The sequence below is a fragment of the Papio anubis genome, chromosome 19 (genome assembly GCF_008728515.1).
Source record: "Papio anubis isolate 15944 chromosome 19, Panubis1.0, whole genome shotgun sequence".
Classification (NCBI taxonomy): Eukaryota; Metazoa; Chordata; class Mammalia; order Primates; family Cercopithecidae; genus Papio; species Papio anubis.
Genome location: NC_044994.1, coordinates 18290202 through 18313217, shown reverse-complemented (window position 1 = coordinate 18313217; position 23016 = coordinate 18290202). Strand labels below are relative to the sequence as shown.

The 23016-nt window shown below is 38.8% G+C and overlaps 1 protein-coding gene across 2 annotated transcripts in view; it reads right to left on the bottom strand.

The window, feature by feature from the left end:
* The window catches only part of PSMA8 (proteasome 20S subunit alpha 8), a 56105-nt gene that overhangs the window by 6564 nt on the left and 26525 nt on the right, over positions 1–23016 (bottom strand). For both annotated transcript variants that reach the window (XM_003914254.3, XM_009192557.2), the window contains exons 5-6: positions 7501–7620; positions 7321–7383 (exon numbers count right to left, since the gene is read on the bottom strand). In XM_003914254.3, the coding sequence (XP_003914303.1) occupies positions 7321–7383; positions 7501–7620 (183 nt within the window). The remainder of the gene's footprint in view (positions 1–7320; positions 7384–7500; positions 7621–23016) is intronic.

Genomic DNA, 23016 nt, shown 5'->3' with positions numbered 1-23016 from the left:
GCCAGAAACTGAAGTTGCAGAAGTCTACTTATATACCTTAAGTCAAACTATTTCTTGTCAAAGTGTTAACATTTCAGCTCATAGTCAGTGATTTAAGAAGTACATTTGTAAAATTAAGAGATTTCATGTTTTTCATATTTAGTAAATACTATTTACTTCTTAGTAACTTAGATACAACTGGAATTGCCAAGGACAGGTCAGAGAATAACTAGGAAACCAGTCCACCGCTAAAATCAGCTTAAGAAGAAGGGGTACAGGCATCAAAAAATAAAGGTTTATACTACTCAGTACATTTCTTATATCTTATGTGTTTTTCTAATTTAATAATACAGTACTCATCATAACCATATGTGGAAAGGCTATTAATCCACAGATAAGAAAACAGAAACAGAGAAGTAATTTGTTTATACTGGGAAATGGTAGAGCTAGAATTTGAACTAGGGTAGCTCTAGAGCCTCACTTTGTTTTTTTTTTTTTTTTTTTTTTTTTTGTGACAGAGTCTTACTGTGTTGCCCAGGCTGGAGTGCAGTGGCGTGATCTTGGCTCACTGCAACTTCTGCCTCCCAGGTTCAAGCGATTCTCCTGCCTCAGCCTCCCAAGGAGCTGGGACTACAGGTGCCCGCCAACACACTCAGCTAATTTGTGTGTGTGTGTATTTTTAGCAGAGATGGGGTTTCACTATGTTGGTCAGGCTGATCTTGAACTCCTGACCTCGAGATCCACCCACATCGGTCTCCCAAAGTGCTGGGCTTATAGGCATGAGCCACCATGCCCAGCCAGAGCTCCACTTTTGATCACTTCACTGAACTGTATCCCACACAAAGATTTATCAAAATTGAGAATGCAATAGGATTTATAATATTTTCATGTGGAGTCTATCAAAGTTATTCAAGATCCACAAATTAAAACTCTGTAAAGAAACATAATTGAGACGATTTCTATGTATGTCAAAATTTGGCAAAATTGGTTTAAAACCAGATGCAAGTCTATTTTAAAATAATTTTCAGTTAAGCAATTTCAGACTCTGAAGACATTGAAAAACTTCCTAGAGAATACATTATGGTTGATTACCCAAACATCCATTCTATACCATTGCTTAGCATTTAGCCAACCAGCAAACAGAATCTTCTGGAGACTGTTCTGAGGATGTCTTCAGTCTTCCAATCAGATTAAAGGCAGGGACTTACATTCCAAAGTTAGGGAAGTTCTCCCTCTCCCATAAGAGATTAACAGGAAAATAAATCATTCTGATTGCCTCTGGTGGTCATGAGAGGAATCAACCTTAGTAGAACAAACTAACTTTAGGATGAAGCCAATATTGAAAATTGCAGAGTGGAGGGACAGGACAAATCTAGATCCATGAGGACATCATCGTGTTGTTAAACACACTATGTCTGGAGCAGGTGTATACTTTCATCTGTGAAATACAACGATTTCTTGTTGTTTAAGTCACTATGAGTTGGAGTTTTTTTGTTTTGTTTTGTTTTAACTTGTAGACAAAAGCGTTTGTTCTAACACATTAACCTCTGCTTACTTTAATTTGTCCTCAGGTCAATGGGAACTAATTTTTTTCCAATGAGAATTTTCAATTTTCAGTAGAAACTATTTTCAAATGTCTGCCTAAAACAACTTTTTTTTTTTTTAAATTTAGATGGAGTTTTGCTCTTGTTGCCCAGGCCGGAGTGCAATGGCACAATCTCGGCTCACTGCAACATCTGTCTCCTGGTTCAAGCGATTCTCTTGCCTCAGCTTCCTGAATAGCTGAAATTACAGGCACCCACGACCACGCCCGGCTAATGTTTAGTATTTTTAGTAGAGATAGGGTTTTACCATGATGGCCAGGGCTGGTCTCGAACTCCTGACCTCAGGTGATCCACCCGCCTCGGACCCCCAAAGTACTGGGATTACAGGCATGAGCCACTGTGCCCGGCCGCCAAAAACAACTTCTAACAGATTTTCGAAAACCAGGTGAGAAGGAATAGAGGAAGGAGAAAGTGCTTAATATTACTACTGACAAACTCACTTCTCTTCATATTTTGGTGGCCTAAGATTACAGTGAAAGGTAAATTTTTTGTTTAATAGTTGTAGAAAATGACAAGCTTTACATAACATTCTTTACATTCTTTAAAAATTTTTAATCTAAGGTAAAAAGACACAGTAGCTGCTTTAAGCCAGAATAAATGACTAAAACTGACTACACATTGATATTCTCTCTCTGTTTATGAATACACATACAGGCATACCTTAGAAAAATCGTGGGTTTGGTTCAGGACCACAGCAGTAAGGCAAATATTGAGTCACATGAATGTTTTGGTTTCCCAGTGCATATTAAAGTTATGTTTACACTGTATCGTAGTCTATTAAGTGTGCAATACCATTATGTCCAAAAAAATCAACAGATCTTAATTTAAAAATACTTTATTGCTAAAAAATGCTAACAATCATGTAAGGCTCCAGCAAGTAGTAATCTTTTCGCTGGTGGGGTCTTGTCTTGATGATGATGGTGCTGACTCATCAAGGTAGTTAGTGGTTGCTGAAGGTTGAAGTGGCTGTGGCAATTTCCTAAAATAAGACAACAATGAAGTTTGCCACATCGATAGACTCTTCCTTTCACAGAAAATTTCTTTGTAGCATGAGATGCTGTTTGACAGCATTTTACTCACAACTGAACTTTTCAAAACTGGAGTCAATCTTCTTAAACCAAGTCACTGCTGTAGCAACTGAGTTTATATAATACTCTAAATTTTTTGTTGTTATTTCAACAATGTTTATAGCATCATAACCAGGAGTAGATTTCATCCAAGAAACCACATTCTTTTCTCATCTTTAAGAAGCAACTTATCATCTGTTTTATCATGAGATTGCACCAATTCAGTTGCATATTCAGGCTCCACTTCTAATTTTAGTTCTCTAGCTATTTGTACCACATCTGCAGTGACTTCCTCCACTAAAGTCTTGAACTCCTGAAAGTCATCCATAAGGGTTGGAATCAACTTATTCTAAACTCCTGTTAATGTTGATATTTTTGTTTTTTTAATTTTTTTTTGGTTTGTTTTAGTTTTTTTTTTCTTGCTCTGTCACCCAGGCTGGAGTACAATGGTACAATCTTGGCTCACTGCAAACTCTGCCTCCAGGGTTCAAGCGATTATCCTGCCTTAGCCTCCTGAGTAGCTGAGATTACAGATGCCCACTACCATGACTGGCTAATTTTTGTATTTCTAGTAGAGATAGGGTTTCACCATGTTGGTCAGGCTGGTCTTGAACTCCTGACCTCAAGCAATCCACCCACCTCAGTCTCCCAAAGTGCTGGGATTACAGGCATGAGCCACTGTGCCGGGACTTTTTTTGTTGTTGTTTTTTTGAGACAGAGTCTCACTCTGTCAGCCAGGCTGAAGTGCAGTGGCACGATCTTGGCTCACTGCAACCTCCACCTCCTGAGTTCAAGCAGTTCTCCTGCCTCAGTCTCCTGTGTAGCTGGGATTACAGATTTCCCCCATGACATAGCTAATTTTTGTATTTGTGGTACAGACGGGGTTTCATCATGTTGGCCAGGCTAGTCTTGAACTCCTGATCTCAAGTGATCTGCCCGCCTCAGCCTCCCAAAGTGCTGGGATTACAGGCATCAGCTACTGTGCCCAGCCAATGTTGGTAGAGACACAGTCTAACTATGTTGCCTGGGCTGATCTCAAACCTCTAGCCTCTAGCAATCCTTCTGCCTTGGCCTCCCAAAGTGTTTAGATTACACGTGTGAGCCACTATGCCTGGCCATATTCCTTAAATAATAAGACTTGAAAGTCAAAATTATTCCTTGATCCACATGCTGCAGAAAGGATGTGTTTGTAGGCACTAAAACATTAATTTCCTTGTACATGTTCATCAGAGCTACTGGGTGACTAGGTGGACTGTGAATAAGCAGTAACATTTTGAAAGGAATCTTTTTTTTTTTGAGTGTTAGGTCTCAATAGTGGGCTTAAAATATTCAGTATACTATGCTGTAAATAGATGTGCTGCCGTCCATTGATTGTAAATGAGCACTGGCTTCCACTTAAAGTTACCAGCTGCATTATCCCTTAACAAGACAGTCTGTCCCGTGAAGCCAGGCAGTGAGGTGATTTCTCCTCTCTAGCTATCAAAGATGGTGTCTTCGTCCAGCAGAAAGGTGTTTCATCTACATTGAAAATCTGTTGTTTAGTATAACCACCTTCACTGAAGATAAATGTCTTAGCTAGATCTTCTGGATAACTTGCTGTAGCTTCTCCATCAGTACTTGCTGCTTCACCTTGCACCTTTATGTTATGAAGGTGGCTTCTTTCATTAAACCTCATGAACCAACCTCTGTTAGCTCCAACCTACCAACCTCTGTTAGCTCCAACCTTTTCTTCTGCAGCTTCCTCACCCCTCTCAGCTTTGATAGAATTGAAGAAAGTTAGGACTTTGCTCTGGATTAGGCTTTGGCTTAGAGAAATGTTGCGGCTGGTTTGATCTTCAGCCAGGCCACTAAAACCTCCATATCAGTAACAAGGCTGGTTTGTTTTTTTTTTTTAAGATGGAGTCTCACTCTGTTGCCCAGGCTGGAGTGCAGTGGTGCTATCTCAGCTCACTGCAACCTCTGCCTCCCAGGTTCAAGCGATTCTTCTGCCTCAGCCTGCAGAGTAGCTGGGATTACAGGTGCGTGCCACTACACATGGTTAAATTTTGTATTTTTAGTAGAGACAGGTTTTGCCATGTTGGCCAGGTGCGTGCCACCACGCCTGGCCTGGTTGTTTCAGTTTCTTATCATTCATGTGTTCACTTGCAGTAGCACTTTAAATTTTCTTTAAGTACTTTTAATTTTCTTAAGTACTTTTCATTTGCATTCACAATTTGAATAACTTGCACAAGAGGCCTAGCTTTCTACCTGTCTTGGCTTTCGACATGCCTTCCTCACTAAGCTTAACAAGTCTAGTTTTTTAATTTAAAACTCATATGACAGACATGAGACTCTTCCTTTCACTTGAACACTTAGAGGCCCTTCTAGGGTTATTAACTGGTCTATTTTCAACATTGTTATGCCTCAGTTAATAGGAGGGCTGAGGAGAGGGAGAGACACGGGTAAACGGCTGGTCAGTGGAGCGGTCAGAACACATGCAACATTTATTAATCAAGCTCACTCACTGTTTTACATGGGTGCAGTTCATGGTACCCCAAAACAATTAGCACAGTAATATCAAAGATCACTGATCATGGATCACCATTATATAAAGATTACATTGTTACTATATTATATATATAATAGTAATAATTAAAACGTCTGAAATATTCTGAGAATTACCAAAAACATGACAGAGACACAAAGTAAGCACAAGCTGTTAGACAAATGGCATTGATAGACTTGTTCAACACAGGGTTGCCACAAACCTCCAATCTGTGAAACACCATTTAATGAGCACCTACTATAAAGGATACTACTATCTCATACCATTTCATTTACTTATGACAACAGCCCTTTGATGAAGTTATCATTAGACTCATTTTATAGGGAAGAAAACTGAAAGCTGAAGATCAGAGCAACTTGCTCAAGGTCATATTGTTAAACAAATGTATCTGCTGGAACTTAATCCTAGTCTACCAACTCCAAAGCATGTGTTCTGTTCCCTACATAGCCTATCCTAAAGTATCATGTGGAAGACAGTATAACGCTGCTGTCAGTAAGCATACCATTCTACCACTGATAAGCAAAAATACGTGTATAACTCTGTGTGTGTGTGTGTGTGTGTGTGTGTCTATGTGTACACGCACAGGTATATTATGGAGCGGAACAGGCAAACTCTGGCCTCAGTGGTTTCTGTACCCCTATGGTGTTGCTGCATTGTCCCTGGGCTCTTAGCAGCACAGGTGACAAAAACCTGGATAAAACCCATTTCCACACTCTGTGCTCAGCACCCTGTGATTTATGTGGGGCTCTGCAGGGGCATGCTCCACCATCCTATCCCCATTTCTCTTATTTATTGAAACTTTGTTGCTGTCTTATCCTCATATCCCATCTGTTAGCTGAATAATAAAAGGTAGGAAATTGATGTCAAAGCAACCATGATGACAAAAACCAAAACAGAAACAGACAAAAAACCCACTGCTCCAGATGGTACTAATTTTAATACTACTTGAAATATTTTCCTTAAAACCAAAGAAAAGATACATGTAAGACAATCTTTAAAAATTTTTTTTTTGAGATGGAATCTCGGTCTGTTGCCCAGATCACTGGCATAATCTCGGCTCACTGCAACTTCTGCCTTCTGGGTTCAAGTGATTTTCCTGCCTCAGCCTCCCAAGCAGCTGGGATTACAGGCGTCTGTCACCACACCCAGCTAATTTTTTTGTATTTTTAGTAGAGACGGGGTTTCACCGTGTTTGTCAGGTTAGTTTTGAACTCCTGACCTCAAGTGATCCATCCGCCTCAGCCTCCCAAAGTGCTGGGATTACAGGTGTGAGCCACCGCGTCCGGCAACAATCTTTTTTTAAATTTAATTATTATTATTATTATTTTTTTCTATAGAGACGGGGGTCTTGTTATGTTGCCAAGGCTGGTCTTGAACTCCTGACTTCACGTGATCCTCCCACCTCAGTCTCCCAAGTAGCTGGGATTACAGGCATACACTGCCATGTTTGAGTATAAAACAATCCTTTAAGTACATTTCTAATATAGTTTCCCAAATTTTGAATGCTTTTGTACAATCTCAGCTAAAGAGAGCTAGTTGGCAAACTATATTGCAGGGTTGGTTCTACCTAATGAACAATAGTGAACTACATTTCAAATGCTCTTTAGCCAGTGGGTCCTCTATCACAATATCCTGAATATTTTATTTTGTAGTCCAGCAGTTTTCACCCACAATGGCTGACAGACATTATATATACAATAACATTAGACTTGGCACAAAGAAATATGGAAAGGTTATCATGCTAGGTATTAAACTTTAAGTCTCACAAGACGCTCAAGGCACTTTCAAATGTAAAGTAATGGGAATACATAAAAATCAGTAGACAGGACGAGTGCGGCTCACACTTGTAATCCCAGCACTTTGGGAGGCCAAGGCGTGCTGATCACTTGATTCTAGGAGTTAGAGACCGGCCTGGGCAACATGGTGAAACCCTGTCTCTATTAAAAAAAAACACACAGAAAAAACAAACAAACAAAAAACCAGTAGACAGTCAGAAATGAGTGGAGGTTATTTGACATTAATGAAGGACAACATTATATCGGAAGCCTAGAGGCCAACAACCTTTTAACTTTTGTCAAAATACTTTATACTACAGATACTTTTTCCTCTTTGGTTAATGACTTACCTTCAAAGGTTGATTTCTTCTTATTATAGCAAGTTCAATGTTTTTTCCACCAGACTGTACAACCTAATGTAGAACAAGTATGCTATTAGAATTATTTCAGCAAATTTTGTGTTTAATAAACAAAAATGGATGAGAAAAAAAATTCATGATTTCCTGAATATGCTTTATTAGATCACTTACTTCTAGCAAAGCTTTTATTGCTAACTTGATAGCTTCATTGTCACTTGCTATGGCATCTTCTGTGTAATTCTTTTCTAGAAATTCTCGAACAGTTTTAGCACTTCGGCCTATTGCATTTGCCTTGAAAAACAAAAGTTAATTTATAAATATCATTGCAGTATGAATGAAGTTATGGTTACTAAATGTAGAGGTTTAGAGTTTACTCCAGTATACCTTAATAAAATTACCAAATGAAAATTATAGATCTGAAAACGTAGCAAACATTTCAGTAGCTCATTTGGTTACTATCAGAATAGTCTGTAATGGTGGCATGGTTTTTATTTTCCTTTTTTTGGTTTGTTTTAGAGATGGGATCTCACTCTGTTGCCCAGGCTGGAGTGCAGTAGTGGCATAATTATAGCTCACTGCAGCTTTGATCTTCTGGGCTTAAGTGATTTTCCTACCTGAACCTCCTGAGCAGCTGGGACTACAGGTATGCGTCACCACATTCAGCTGATTATTTTTTTGGTAGTCTTGCTATGTTGCCCAGGCTGTTCTCAAACTCCTGGTCTCAAGTGAGCCTCCTGTCTCAGCCTCCCAAAGTGTTGGGATTACAGGCGTGAGCCACAATATCTGGCCAACCTTTTCTTTTAAATATACCAATGCTTTGTCCTGGCTAATGCTTTCTATCAGTATAATGTCTCCCAAATCCTTGATAACCAGAAATTATTTTATTTACATATTTTTTGAAACAGGGTCTCACTTTGTGGCCCAGGCTGGAGTACAGTGGTATGATCACTGCTCACTGTAGCCTTGGCCTTCTGGGCTCAAGGTATCTTCCTACCTCAGACTCTCAAGTAGCTGGGACTATTGGTATGTGGCACCACACTTGGCTAATTTAAAAAAGAATTGTTTTTAGAGACAGGGTCTCGCTGTGTTGCCCAGGCTGGTCTCAAACTCCTGGACTCATGTGATCTTCCCAGTTTGGCCTCCCAAAGTGCTTGGATTACAGGCATGAGCCACTGTGCCTGGCTCAGAAAGGATTTTAAAAAGTAGAAACTTGAAAAGATGTGGAGAGGCAAGGAGCTATAACTTTACAACATGGTACAAAAAGAAGAAAGCAAAGAGAGGGGAAAAAACGACATCAACACGAAGAAAGCTTTTTCCCTAAGTTGGGCTGAGCATCATTTTTGTAGATTTTAGAATAAGTATAGTGGTAACCTAATTGATTCATTATCATCTTTGACTCTTAAGCAAGAAGGGCGTCTATTCTATTCCTCTTTTCTTTGGTCTTTACACATTTTCATCAGATGAAGGAAAAATGCAAATGGATTTTCCTGGCTGCATGGCCATAGGTAGAAGGCTGCATATTGTTTTAATTCAGCCTAAATATCCAGATTAGTACTCGTGACGATAATAATGATGATAATAAGATTTTAAATTTTATATGAACAGAACACTTATGTGTCAGGCACTTTACATGGATTATCTCATTTAACCATCATGAAAATGATTAAATAGGTACTGTTACTAACCCCAGTTCTTGGATGTAGAAATGAAGGCTTGGAAAGGTTAAAATATGGTTTCTCAATATCAGCACTGTTCACATTTTGGGCCAGTTAATTCTCTGTTGTGAGGGCTGTCCTGTGTACTGTGGGATTTTTAGCTGGCTCCACAAACTAAATGCCAGCAGCAACTCCCACCCCAGTTGTGACAACCAAACATACCTCTTGTCAAAGACGTTGTCAAATGTCTCTTAGGTGGGACAAAATCAGCTGTTTGTGAATTACTGACTCAAGTAATCTTGACTAAGATCATACAGAGAGTAAGCAGAAGAGCTAAGCTTTGAAACTGTGGTCTGAATCAACAAGCCAAGCTTTTAACTTGATACACTATGCTGCCACATGCCCCTTTCCTAGGATGATTACAGAGTAAAAGGAATAAACAGAAAGGCCTATCCTTTCACTGGCATTAAATGGGGGAATGTCTCAGTTATAACTGTTTATTATTATTATTATTATTATTATTATTATTTTCTTTTTTTGAGACAGAGTCTCGCTCTGTCACCCAGGCTGGAGTGCAATGGTGTGATCTTGGTTCACTGCAACCTCTGCCTCCTGGGCTCAGGCAATTCTCCTGCCTCAGCCTCCCAAGTAGCTGGGATTATAGGTGTCTGCCACCATGCCTGGCTAATTTTTTAATTTTTAGTAGAGAGGGGGTTTCACCATGTTGGCCAGGCTGGTCTCGAACTCCCGACTTCAGGTGATCTGCCTGCCTCGGCCTCCCAAAGTGCTGAGATTACAGGTGAGCCACCGTGCCTGGCCAACTGTTTAGTATTATGATTCTGGGAAACAGATCTCAAAGGAGATTTTAGGACATAAATATGAAAACACACCATTTATATTACATTATATAACAATATACTATTCTGGTTAGCAAAAGATTCTTTTTACTTCATATAACTTTTTCTATGCCATTATATTTCAGAGGATTAATATAAGTAGTTGTTGAAACTTCTAAATTAAATTTTGTGGCCTTGAAATTTCACCAAGATCAAAGGTAAAGCCTTCAGCCTGGCGTGACTTTGAAGTCTATTTGCTGCTAGGGTTTTTTGTTTGTTTGTTTGTTTTTTGATAACTAGTTACTACCCAGAGAGGAAGTACACAGTTAGTGGCTTCAGGTAGTGGTTTATCCAAAACTTCATTGGGCCTTTAAGGTTACCCTGCACATTTCTGGTGACTTTCCTATCCACTTTTTCCAATTCTTAATGTCAAAATTTTTAACTCTTACCCACCCGACTTGTTTTCTGAAATCTAGCCTGTTCTTGCCACACTCAGATCCCCACCCTCCCTTGCCCCATCACCCACCCCAATCCACTTCAATAATGACTCTGCTAGTTTTGCAATGCTTTTCCTACCTGCCTTCTCAGATTAATGATGATTTTCTACAGCAAAGACTATTAGCTGACAACCCTAATATCCATTCTTCCTTTGTGACAGAACTCTAGGCAATGTGATTGCTGAAAAATGTCACTTCCTAGCTTCTCTTACAAATAGGTATACACAAGTGGAAGTCACTGGGTGAAGCTCCTAGGAACCTTTGCTTCCTAGAATGCAGACATATTGGCTAGAGCTCTAGCAGCCATCTTGAGAGCATGGAAAAAGACTAAGACTAAAAGAGACAAATACCAGCATCTGCCTACTTTCAGACTTCTCATTATGTGAGAAAAATCAATCCTGTGTGTGTTAAGAATCATCAGGTCTTTGTTGTTAGGAGACAAAAACAACCTCACTGACAGATCTCCGAAGTGCATCCTGTGACACACTGCCCCATACACCTTCAGAAACAAAAACCTTATTCCTGTGGCTACTGGAAGTGGTAATGGCAGACAGCCCTTAGCTCTTACCTCTCTTGGGAAGGTTCCCTGGTTAACAAGAGCTCCCTCAGGGAAGGTCATGTGCTCTTCCAGGGCCAGCCTACACTGACTGAGTGATGAAGAGTATCAATGTGCAGTCCCTTCACCCCAAATTAGAACAGCTCTGATGAGCCACTACAGATCCAGAGCACTCCACGGTGTCAACTGAAGCCTTTACTGCGACTACAATGCAGTCCAATGTCTCCCTCTACCCAATCCTGATCCCTTCCCTTCAACAAATGCTTATAAAAATGGCACCTCCTAATATATATCCTAAAAGATAATAATCTTCCCATGAGGCTATGTGACCCTAAGGAAGGACAAGGTCTCTGCTGACAAGTGCAAATCAGCTTTTGTCATCTGAAGGCTTGCTAACTTCCAGAGTAAATCTTCAGTGCGCTCTCCCACACTAAGAAAAAGAGATGGGGAAATGAACAAAAAACTCTACTCACAATAAATAAATCACAATTTCCATTATTTTTGAAATATAAACAGAAGGCAAAACTGGTCAAGTGTTGTCAGAAACAACAAATTGGAGGAATATATTAAACAGTCTTTAAAGTCTTTTCAACCCTGAGGTTCTAAGTTTTTATGGCAGCATTTTCCAAAGTGAATCCCACAAAACATCAGAGTACAGAAAGGATCTATGATCACAGGGCTCTACATTCAAGTAATCTTGGGGACTACTATTTTACCTGCTTCTAGAATATTTAAATGCTTTTTAGCAGATCCAGATGTACTTTGGTAACAAAACTTACTAAATTTCTTTAAATAGCTAAAAAAATTACTTAGCTAGAGAGCTTGTTTACCTAATACCTGTTGACATTAAAAGAAATGCACTTTGAGAAACACTGCTTGGAAGTATACAACACAGTTAACGTTCTTACCATTTTGAAACATTATGGCCCATACTGACAAGAGCAAAACATGCCCCTTAATCATTAACATCATTAATCAGGGTGGGGCTTAAGTCTGTGCATGTGGGTCTCCTTAAAATAGTATAGAATAGCTTTTAAATTAAGTAACCACTTCAATGCACAGCGTATTAGATGCCAGTTTTCATCAATGTTCTTTAAGAGCTAATTTTATTTAAACATTTAAAAAATGCAAGCTTTTCAAGAAATACATAGTAAACTGAAACAAAGTTTTAAATATAAAATTTGAGTGCTAATGGCCAGACTGGCATTCCTACAAATCTACAAGCTATATTGTAAGTGAAAGGAAGAATATTTTTAAAAATGTGTACAACTTCTTGGATACACACTTAAATACCAATATCTTAGAACTAATAAGCATGAACATATTCAATTCCTGCCACTAAATGTCTATAAAATATTGTTTTGAAAAATCAGTAAAATAGGATTATAGTCAAAGTAGGCATTTAGAGGCATCATTTCATGATCTGAATGCTATAAATATTATGTTTTCACTCTAAAATGTAGGATTAGTGTTTGCTGTAAAATGAACCTTGAATGCTTAAAACACAAACTTCCCTTACTAAATTGTTTGTCAAGAGAAGAAATGAAACAATTCTAAAAAGCTGTAAGAATTACTAATGCCTCAAAAGTTCAAAGGGAGAGAACATTTCTAGCTGAGAATCAAGTAGATGGCATTATGTTATTATCTAGTATTCATTTATTTGTTAAATACATATGGCCACCTTGTATACAAGGTTCAATTCTAAGCACTTGTGTGTCAACGGTATAAAAAGTAGACAAAAGGCCGGGTGCGGTGGCTCACACTTGTAATCCCAGCACTGTGGGAGGCCAAGGTGGGTGTATCACCTGAGGTCAGGAGTTTGAGACCAGCCTGACCAACATGAAGAAATCCCATCTCTACTAAAAATATCGAATTAGCTGGGCATGGTGGTGCATGCCTGTAATCCCAGCTACTCGGGAGGCTGAGGCAGGAGAATCACTTGAACCTGGGAGGTGGAGGTTGCAGTGAGCCCAGATCATGCCATTGCACTCCAGCCTGGGCAACAAGAACGAAACTCTGTCTCAAAAAGAAAAAAAAAGTAGACAAAAATCCCCACACTCATAGACCTTAAAGCTTAGAGGGGGAGTGATAGATAATAAACAAGGTAAACAAGGAAATATGTAAAATAAACAGTACGTTAGTTGTTAGGAGAGAAGTAAAGCTAAGATAGGAAGAAAGGCCAGTTAGGAGGGGCTTCACTCAGAGGGTGAGGATGGTAGCCATGCAGATATCATGCAAGCTCTGGGCAGAGGAAACAATAAGGAAGAACAAAAGATAAAAGCCCTGAGGAAGGTACATGTCTGGCCTTTGAAGAACAGTAAAGAGGCCAGCATGGCTGAGTAGGAAAGCAATGGAGGAGTTAATAAGCTTCGGGTTAGAGAGTTAAGATGGGGGCCAGATAAGGTTAGACCACTGTAAGGGCTTTGGTTTTTACTCTGACTTACTTGGGAGGCAAGAGGGGATTTTGAACAGAGGGGTGACCTGATCTGACTTAAATTTTAACAGAATCACACTGTTGACAATTAGAGTGCACATTCTTTCTGGCTGTGCCAAGAACACTTGGCCTTGACCACTCTTGACGGCGCTATTCCTCAGGACTGTATTAGTAGCCAACAACCTTGAGGAATAAGGTCACGTCTTTCTGCAGAAAAAGAAGCTTGTTCACTGCCTATTACAAAAGTGGTAGATTCCCCAAGTTCAGGGTTTCTTGGCTATCACTAAGAAGACCCATCGTATCCATCTGCTTCCTCTGTGCCACCAACAGCACTTCACAGGCATGAGAAACTGGCACCATCATGAAATGCATGCTGTTTGCTGCGAAATGGGGTGGTAGTTGGAAGCAAAGTGTGACCAACAGAGGCTTCTCTTTTTTAAGAGAATGTAAGAGTACTTTTTAAATTGATGTATTATTACATAATAATGGATTAGATATCCCAAGTGGCTTATGGCTTCTCAACTGGACCCTAAGACCAATTATTTCCACACGCAGCTTAACCCTGTGCTCAGGAAACCTCCTCTATAAGGTTAGTATCACATTGCTACATACATATAAACCAATGCTATATATAGCCTAGGAGTCAGAAAATTATACCCTGCAAGTCAGTTCCCTGTTTTTGTAAACGAAGCATTATTTGTACATCACAATGCCCATTTATTTATGTAAATCTATTTCTGGACTATTTCTAGTTTATGCTACTATGGGAAAGTTTAGTAGTTGCAACAGAGATTGCAACGCCTACATGGTTAAAATATTTACCATCTGGTCCTATAAGAAGTTTTCTGATCCCTGCTACAGATCAGCAATTTATACTCTTAAAAATTATTGGGAACTCCAAAGTGCTTTTGTTTGTGTTATACTTTTTGGTATTTATTGTATTATTCTTGAGAGATATCATGTGCCTTGGGCTCCCAGACAAGGCTCTGTTTTTCAGGGTTGTCTATGCAGCTGGTAATCTTGAGACAAAGATGTCTTTCCTCAGATAAAGGGCAGGCTAGCTTATTGCTTGCTATAAAACCAGGAGACTCTCCATGCTTGATGTTCCTTAGCTGTGAAGCAAACCAACTTTGTGCACAGCATTCAACCAGGCCATATTACATCAACTCCGTGGGTCTTGGGGATAAAGGGAATCTATGCAAATATGCTGATGCTTATGCTGTTTGATGTGCCATGAGTAATAAGGTCTTTTGTTTCTGACCCAGAGGGTCTTCTGTCTTCTGCCAGGATCCATGAAACAGCAGCAGGCGAATTTTATCAGTGTGTAAGTGGTGTAAAATCAGATCCCAGACCCAATAATTAGAAACTGAAACTAAGAAAAATTTTAAAAAAATTAATTCATTTAAAAATAAGCCCATTACACGTTATATTAGTCTGCTTGGTACGTCACAACAAAATACCACAGACCAGGTGGCTGAAACCACAGAAATTTACTTTCTCAAAGTTCTAGAGGCTAGAAGTCCAAGGTCAAGGTGCTAGCAATTTTGGTTTGTGGTGAGGGCTCTCTTCCTAGCTTGCAGATGGCTGCTTCCTCATTGTGTCCTCACAAGGCCTTTCTTCTTGTGTACACACACACATGTTCGTGCAAAAGAGAGAGCTCTCTGTTGTCTCTGTCTCTTCTTATACGGACATCAATTCTATGGGATTAGGGTCCTATCCTTATGACCTCACTTAACTTTAATTATCTCCCTGAAGGCCCAATTTTTGGGGGTTAGGGGTTCAATGTATGCATTTTGGGGGACCCATTTCCATCTACAACACATGTTAATATAAACATGTTTTTATGAAAAAATCATATTTCCTAAAACAAAACTATTTTTTTTGAGAAGAGTGGTACAAATATACTTACTGTCTACAATATATTTGTCTTGTAAATATATTTACTCTCTGGCTTCACAAAAGCTGAATTCTTTTATCTGTTTTGCATTCAACATATCACAATATGTTATTATGGCTGAAGTATAACCTTACACAAATATGTAGTTAGAAAAGGGAGGAATATTTTAATGCCCTTCTCAGAAAAGTGTGGATATTCCACTCAACAGGTGGTAGTTAATTGCAAATTAAAATCTGCAACCACATAAACTTTTTTACCGTTATATTAAAGTCTCTTGGTTTTTTATTATTTTACAATAAATTAGTATTTTAAAATTTCTCAGTTTTAATTTCTAATAGTCAATAGGGACTGGTAAAACCTACATAATGTTTGCTTTGAATAGGTATTTTATCTTGCAAGATTTTGTAATATCATGCTTGCTCATTTGGAAAACTAGTTTACTGAATTATGCAGATCTTCTAAATGTTGACCCATGTGATTTCTAAAACATTAAATAATCATGCTTATTAATTTTTCACAAAGAAACTGTCAGACTCATTGTGGCAAATACATGTTTTCCAAAATTATAATTTTTGCTTGAAAACTTGAATTTTATCATTGGCAACAACTGTCAGTTGTTTCCTTAAAGTAACAGGCTCAGTTTGCTCATCCTTGAGAATATGTTCTGCCAAATCTCCAAGTCCTAATAACCATGGTTATTTATTGTTTTGTCAAGTAAAAATAAAGTTCCATAAAAGATGGGCTGTTTTAGCTTGCAAGTCAAACAATCACAAAACTGCTTTTCCTCAAGACATTCACTGTACCTGCAGCAAACATGTTTATGAGTACTTCCATTTCATCACACAGAATGTTAAAAGATTTATACCTGAGTCAAGATTTGATAAAACTAACAATCCTTACGGTTTCATCAAATAGAATTTATGTGAAAGTCAAATTTATTGAGTTTTTAACTGCAAATATATGGTGGTAAAGAAAAAAATGAGAGCTAACACAGTTGGGTACCAAGATACCAGCAATTTTATCCATGATGACTTTTATGTCAGTATGTGTCCATGCAGTGAACATGGAAAACATTGTCTCAGTATAATTAGGAAAATAGTTTTTACCTAATGGGTCAGGGGTTTGCAGATCACATTTTGAAATCTGCCACTTTTTACTTTATATCATATTTGGCCAAATCCTTTAAGCGTATAAAGCCAAGGAACTCATACACAATAAGGATTCCACACAGACCTGCTTGAAAGTTCATAACGTTGAAGTTTTTCTTTTCTTTTCTTTTCTTTTTTTTTTTTTTTTTTTGAGACAGAGTCTTACTCTGTTGCCCAGGCTAGAGTGCAAAGGCACGAATTTGGCTTACTGCAACCTCCTCCTCCCGGGTTCAAGCAATTCTCCTGTCTCAGCCTCCCAAGTAGCTGGGATTACATGCATGCACCACCAGGCCCGGCTAATTTTTTGTATTTTTTTTTTCTCAGTAGAGATGGGGTTTCACCATGTTGGCCAGGCTGGTCTCGAACTCCTGACCTCAGGTGATCCACCCACCTTGGCCTCCCAAAGTGCTGGGATTATAGGTGTGAGCCACCATGCCTGGCCGTAGTTTTTCAGATTTAAACAATGGGTACCAAATCAGGCAGGTCAAATGAATCATCTGGGTAGATTCTAATTCCATCTAAAAACCATACATTTTGTTTATCTTTCTGTAATCTCTAAAATGTAGAGAATTTTTTTTTTATCATCGCTATCCCCAGTGTCCAGAAGAGTGCCTAGTACATAGTAAGAGCTTAATACTGTTGTTGAATGAAGGAATCCTATAGCTCTGTCAATCTTGGGGGGAAAAAACTTCCCTTGAACCTGTATTCTCCTCTAGCTACTGTTCGTTTGTCTGCCCCCCTTTATAGCCAAACTTCTTAAAAGCACTATTTTTACTTCTTATTTCCTTTTCTTCAATTTTTTATTTTGGAAAAATTTAAACTTATGAAAAGTGTAAAGTACAACAAACAACTAACACCACACTCTTTGCTTGGATTCATGAACTATTAACATTTTGAGGTATTTGCTTTACTTCTCTCAATTCAGATACAGGCATGAGTGCATGCATGTACGCGTGCACATGCACACACACACACACTTCAATGCTGAAGTTGCAGATGTCATTATATTTCATCCTTAAATATTTCAGCATCTATCTCATTAAAACAAGGTTGTTCTCGGTCAGGCACGGTGGCTCACCCTTGTAATTCCAGCACTTTGGGAGGCCAAGGTGGGTGGATTGCTTGAGGTCAGGAGTTCCAGACCAGCCTGGCCAACAGCATAAAACCCCGTCTCTCCTAAAAATTAACTCGGCATGGTGGCAGGCACCTGTAATCCCAGCTACTTGGCAGGCTGAGGCAGAAGAATCGCTTGAACCTGGGAGGCGGAGGCTGCAGTGAGCTGAGATGGTACTATTGCACTCCAGCCTGGGTGACAGAGAGAGATTCCATCTCAAAAAAAAAAAAAAAGAAAAAACCAACAACTGCCCCCTGCCACAAAACCCCACAACGTTGTTCTCTTATATAATTACATTATAATCATCACACCCCAAAAATTTAAAACAGACACAACATTATCTAATATACAGTCCATATTTAAGTGTCTCTGGTTGTCCTCAAAATGTCCTTTGCATCTGTTTTTCCCACATCCAGTATACAGTCAAAAATCATGGATTACATTAATTCTTTAGTGTCCTTTAAACTAGAAAAGCTTCCATGCCTTTATTTTGTTTTTCATTAACATTAACATTTTTGAAATATCTTGTAGAATGCTTTACAACTGAGATTCAGCTGACTGTTCCCTCAATCAGGTTTAGGTTAAATCCAATGGCAATACTACTACTAAGGTCATGTTATTTCTTTTCCATTGCATCAGAGCAGAAGGCATACACAATGCCAGTTTATCCTATTATAGGAGATGCTAGGTTTGATGGTGATGGTGGTGTCTGCCACAACTTTGTGATTAACAAGTAATATGTGGCACCACGTGAATATCCTTTTCCCAGCCATCTTTCACTTGATGGTTTTAGAACTCAATGATTCTTGATCGAACTCAATGATTCTTGATCTTCCCTCTCCGCTTTTCTTTTATTATTTATTTATTTTTAACTTTGTAGAGACGAGCTCTCACTATGTTGCCCAGGCTGGTCTTGAGCTCCTGGCCTCAAGTGATCCTCCCACCTTGGCCTCCCAAAGTGCTGGAATTACAGGTATGAGTCTTTTTCTTCTAAATCCACTCCAGTCATGCTTTCATCACCATCACCCCATCCAAGCTGTTCTTGTCAAGGTCACCAATGACCTGCACATCGCTAAATTCATTCATTTCACAGTCCTCTTTTTACTTGATGGAATTGAGTAAATTGATAACTCTTTCTTCAAATACTGTTTTCACTTGGGATCCAGAACACTGGTCTCTGAGTTCTTCTCCTTTGTAGACTATGCTTGGTCCTTCCCAACCTTTCCCTGGCCCAATGCCTCTAAACTAAATCAGTTCTTGCCTGGATTATTGAATATAGCCTGTAACTTATCTCCCTGCTTCTACCCTAAGTTCCCTACCATCTATTCTCAATATAGCAGCTAGAAAGACACATTAAAAGTATAAATCAGATTGTGTTATTCCAATATGTAAAAATTTCAAATGGCTTTTTACATCACTTTTTTTTTTAATATTGTAAGACCTATCCAAGGCTTTCTAGTCCTATAAGATCTAGCCCCCTACCTCTGAATACTTCATTTCTTACCACTGTATTTGTTGTTGACTTGCTGTAGCATAGTCATATTGGTGCTCAAAAAGTTTGAGATTTTGAAGCATTTCAGATTTCTAATTTTTGGATTACAGATGCTCAGCCTGTATGCTCTAGCACAGAAATCTAGCTATAATAGACTAGTTGCTATTTTTTATAAATATGGAACATGCTACTGCCTTGGGATTTTGCCCTTTTGTTTCTGTGTTTGGAACACCAAAGCAAATAACTGGCTGGCTTGCTCCTTCACTTTCTTTAGGTCTCTGTTCAAATGTCTCCTTTGCAAAGGGACCTTCCCTGACCACCTTGTATATACCAGTCACTCTCTATCCTCCTAACCTTGTTGTCTTATTTCACTCACAGCATATATATATACACCACCTTTTATATTGTCAGATTTTTATATTGTCTGTCCTCCTCCCTTTTTCACAGGGGCAGGAATTTTCATCTGTTGAGTTCACCTCTATATTCCCATAACCCAGAACAGTATTTAATATGTAACAAAAATTCAGTGTTTATAGACTGAATATTTGTTAAATGATGGGCTGTTTATATATTTTGTACTTTTGATGATGAATAATCTTTGGGAATCCTGCACTATAATATCCCTATGTACAGAGTTATCAACTTACATGCTTATTACTCTGGTATTCAGTTCCTTATTTCTGGACCTTTAGGATTTTATTTTTGTCTTTAGCTATGCATTAAAAATGTTAGTAATCATTCTAACATTGCAGATGTTTACAGTAGGACAGTTTTTAGTTAATTTAATTTAATGTAATTGGCCAAGCACCAGAACCTGTTACTCCATTTAAAAAATTTCTTTTAAGCCAAGCACAGAAAGACAAATACTTTATGATCTCACTTATATGTAGAACCTAAAAAAACTGAACTCATAGAAGCAGAGAATAGAATGGTGGTTAACAGGGGAGGGTGGAGGAGGGAAAGGGGATGGGAAGTTGTTAGTTCAAGGGTACAAAGTTTCAGTTAGGAGAAATAAATTCTGGAGATCTACTGCACAGCAGGGTGATTATAGTTAGTAATAATGTACTGTATATTGAAAATTGCTTAAAGAGACTAGATTTTAAATATTCTCATCACAAAAATAAGTATGTGAGATGATGGGTATACTAATTAGCTTGATTTAAATCATGCCACAATATATACACATATCGAAGCATCACACTTACAACCATAAATATATACAATTTTTATCTGTCAAAAATTTTAAAATATCTTCTTCAATATAAAAATGTATAAACAAAAAAAAAAATCTAAAAATGAGTGTTTCCTTACTGTACCCCTGTTTTTTTATCTGGATACTGGAGGAGCTTCATGGCAACCTGTCAACAGGGCTGACTGAGTTTGTTGGACTTTTCTGCCATGGAAAGGGCAGCAGCTTGCCCTCAATGAAAGAGAAACTTACTCAGGATATAAGTTTCCCCTACTTGTGCCAAGTGCTTCTGTCAGCTCTCCCACCTGTGGACTTAACTGAATACTTCCTTTCATTTTTTTAGAAACAGTCTATGTTGTCCAGGCTGCAGTGCAGTGGCTATTTGCAGGCATGATCATAGTGCACTACAGCCTGGAACTCCTGGGCTCAAGTCATTCTCCTGCCTCAGCTTCTCAAGTAGCTAGGACTACTGCCATGCACCACTTTAGCTGACCTGAATAGCTTTCTTCACCATCACAGTATCCTAGAAAATATAGCCTCTGAGCAAGGAACTGATTGTGAGGAAGTAGGGGAATTGGCTTATGTTCATGAGATTCATTGGTTTTACTATGTTCTCTCATCACCTTGAATTAGCCAGCCTGATAGAATTCTAGAATAGGCTATGAATACTCAGTTACAGCAGCAGCTGTGTGACATCTTACAGGGCAAGGGTTCTGTTCTATAAGATCCTGTATGTATCCTGAGCCATAAACTAGTAATTCATTTTTCACATGCCCACAAATCTAGGAACTAAGGAATAGATGTGTCTCATGAATACTCTTTTTTTTTGAGACGGACTCTCGCTCTGTCGCCCAGGCCGGAGTGCAGTGGCCTGGTCTCGACTCACTGCAAGCTCTGCCTCCCAGGTTCACGCCATTCTCCTGCCTCAGCCTTCCAAGTAGCTGGGACTACAGGCGCCGGCTACCAAGCCCAGCTAATTTTTTGTATTTTTAGTAGAGATGGGGTTTCACCGTGTTAGCCAGGATGGTCTCCATCTCCTGACCTTGTGATCCGCCCGCCTCGGCCTCCCAAAGTGCTGGGATTAGAGGCGTGCGCCACCTCACCCGGCCCTCATGAATACCCTTAATGGCCCACTTGTAAGTCTTTGTCTTTTGTCCCCACTTGGTTCTGCTAGTTTCAAGGTTCTAGTTCCCAAGGAAAAGAAAGGGAGATAAGTGGGGAGGATGTTTCTATCAGGGGACATAATAATTTCACTGAACTATGAGCTAAGATTGCCACTTGGCTGATTTGGACTCCTCATGTTATTGAACCAACAGGCAAATAAGGGGTTACTGTAACGACAGTATAATTTGTTTTCATTATCAATGGGAATAAAGTTACCATTATACAATAAGACCAGGGAGGAGGTATCTAAAATTCAAAGGATTTTCTGGAGGCTTCTCTTAGCATTCCCCTGTAAAGTGAAAAAAGTTAATGGAAGGCACTATTACCCATTAGGGCAGGATCATTAAAGGCCCAGTCTTCATAAATAAAATTTGTGTTACATGCCAGGTAGAGAACCTCAAAAAACCCAAGTGCTGGTATTGGCGATTTCTGTTCTTATTTCTGCAACAGGTCATGTGGCCACAGTTTACATGCATAACTTCCTATTTCTCCTACCCATTCTATCTTTTCCTCTACCTGTACCTCATAAGCCTACAAAATAGCATTGCAAAATACGGTCAGTACCATAGCTGTGTTCTCAACAGTCTATTGCAACATTTTATCAGGTTACTTGGTATAGTATGTCAGAGTAAAAAACAAACAGACATAAAAAATAAAACACAGACACAAACAAAACAAAAAAAGAAAAACTTGATCTCATAGTTAAAATGTTACAGTTCCCAGAAGTGGAATCAAGTCAGAAGATTGTATTCCACCTTCCAAGAATGGATATTAGAATTTATATAACACGCACAGAAAATAATTTGACCTAAAAAATTTGGCCTGAAAATGCTAAGTCAGAAGTAGCATGATGTAATGCAAACAACATAGAATGAAATAAATAGAACACCCTGAGTTCTAATTCAATATTGCTATTAACTAGGAATGTGAACTTTTTTGTTTTGAGACAGGGTCTCGCTCTGTCACTCAGGTTGGAATGCAGTGGTATGATCCTAGCTCACTGGAGCTTCAAACTCCTGGGCTGAAGTGATCCTTCCACGTTAGCCTCCAAAGTAGTTGGGACCACAGGTGTGCGCCACCAATGCCTGGCTAATTTTTAAAATTGTTTTCGTAGAAGTGGGGTCTTATTACATTGTCCAGGGTGGTCTCAAACTCCTGCATTCAAGTAATCCTTTTGCCTTGGCTGCCCAAAGTGCTGGGATTACAGAAGTGAGCTACCACACCAGGCTGGGAAGGTAAACTTAACAACAGCAACAAAAATCACTTAACCCCTAAATCTCAGTTGCCAAATACATAAAATAAAAAAGGTTTTCAAATGTTTTTTGTTAAAGATGATTTTTTTAAAAGCTGCATAATATTTCCTTCAACCAAAATCCCATAAGACAGTGCACTTCATAAAATGTAGACAGTGGGGTATCCACATGTATGCAAGCGAGGGCACAGTGCTCATATCCTCCTGTCCCACCATGAGAACTGAAGACACCAGAGCAGAGCAGAGTTTCAGACCAAGATGATCAACAAAATTCTCCACAACTAAAAAATTCCATAATTTTCCTAACTGACTGAGATAAAATAAAATTCTTCTCTGTACGTCCCCAAGAAGCAATTAAATTAAAACAGAAAAATTATGTAAACCTGGAAAATGTTGTGTTATGTTACAGAAATAAAGGGTAATGATGTAATGATAAATGCAAACAGAAGATGG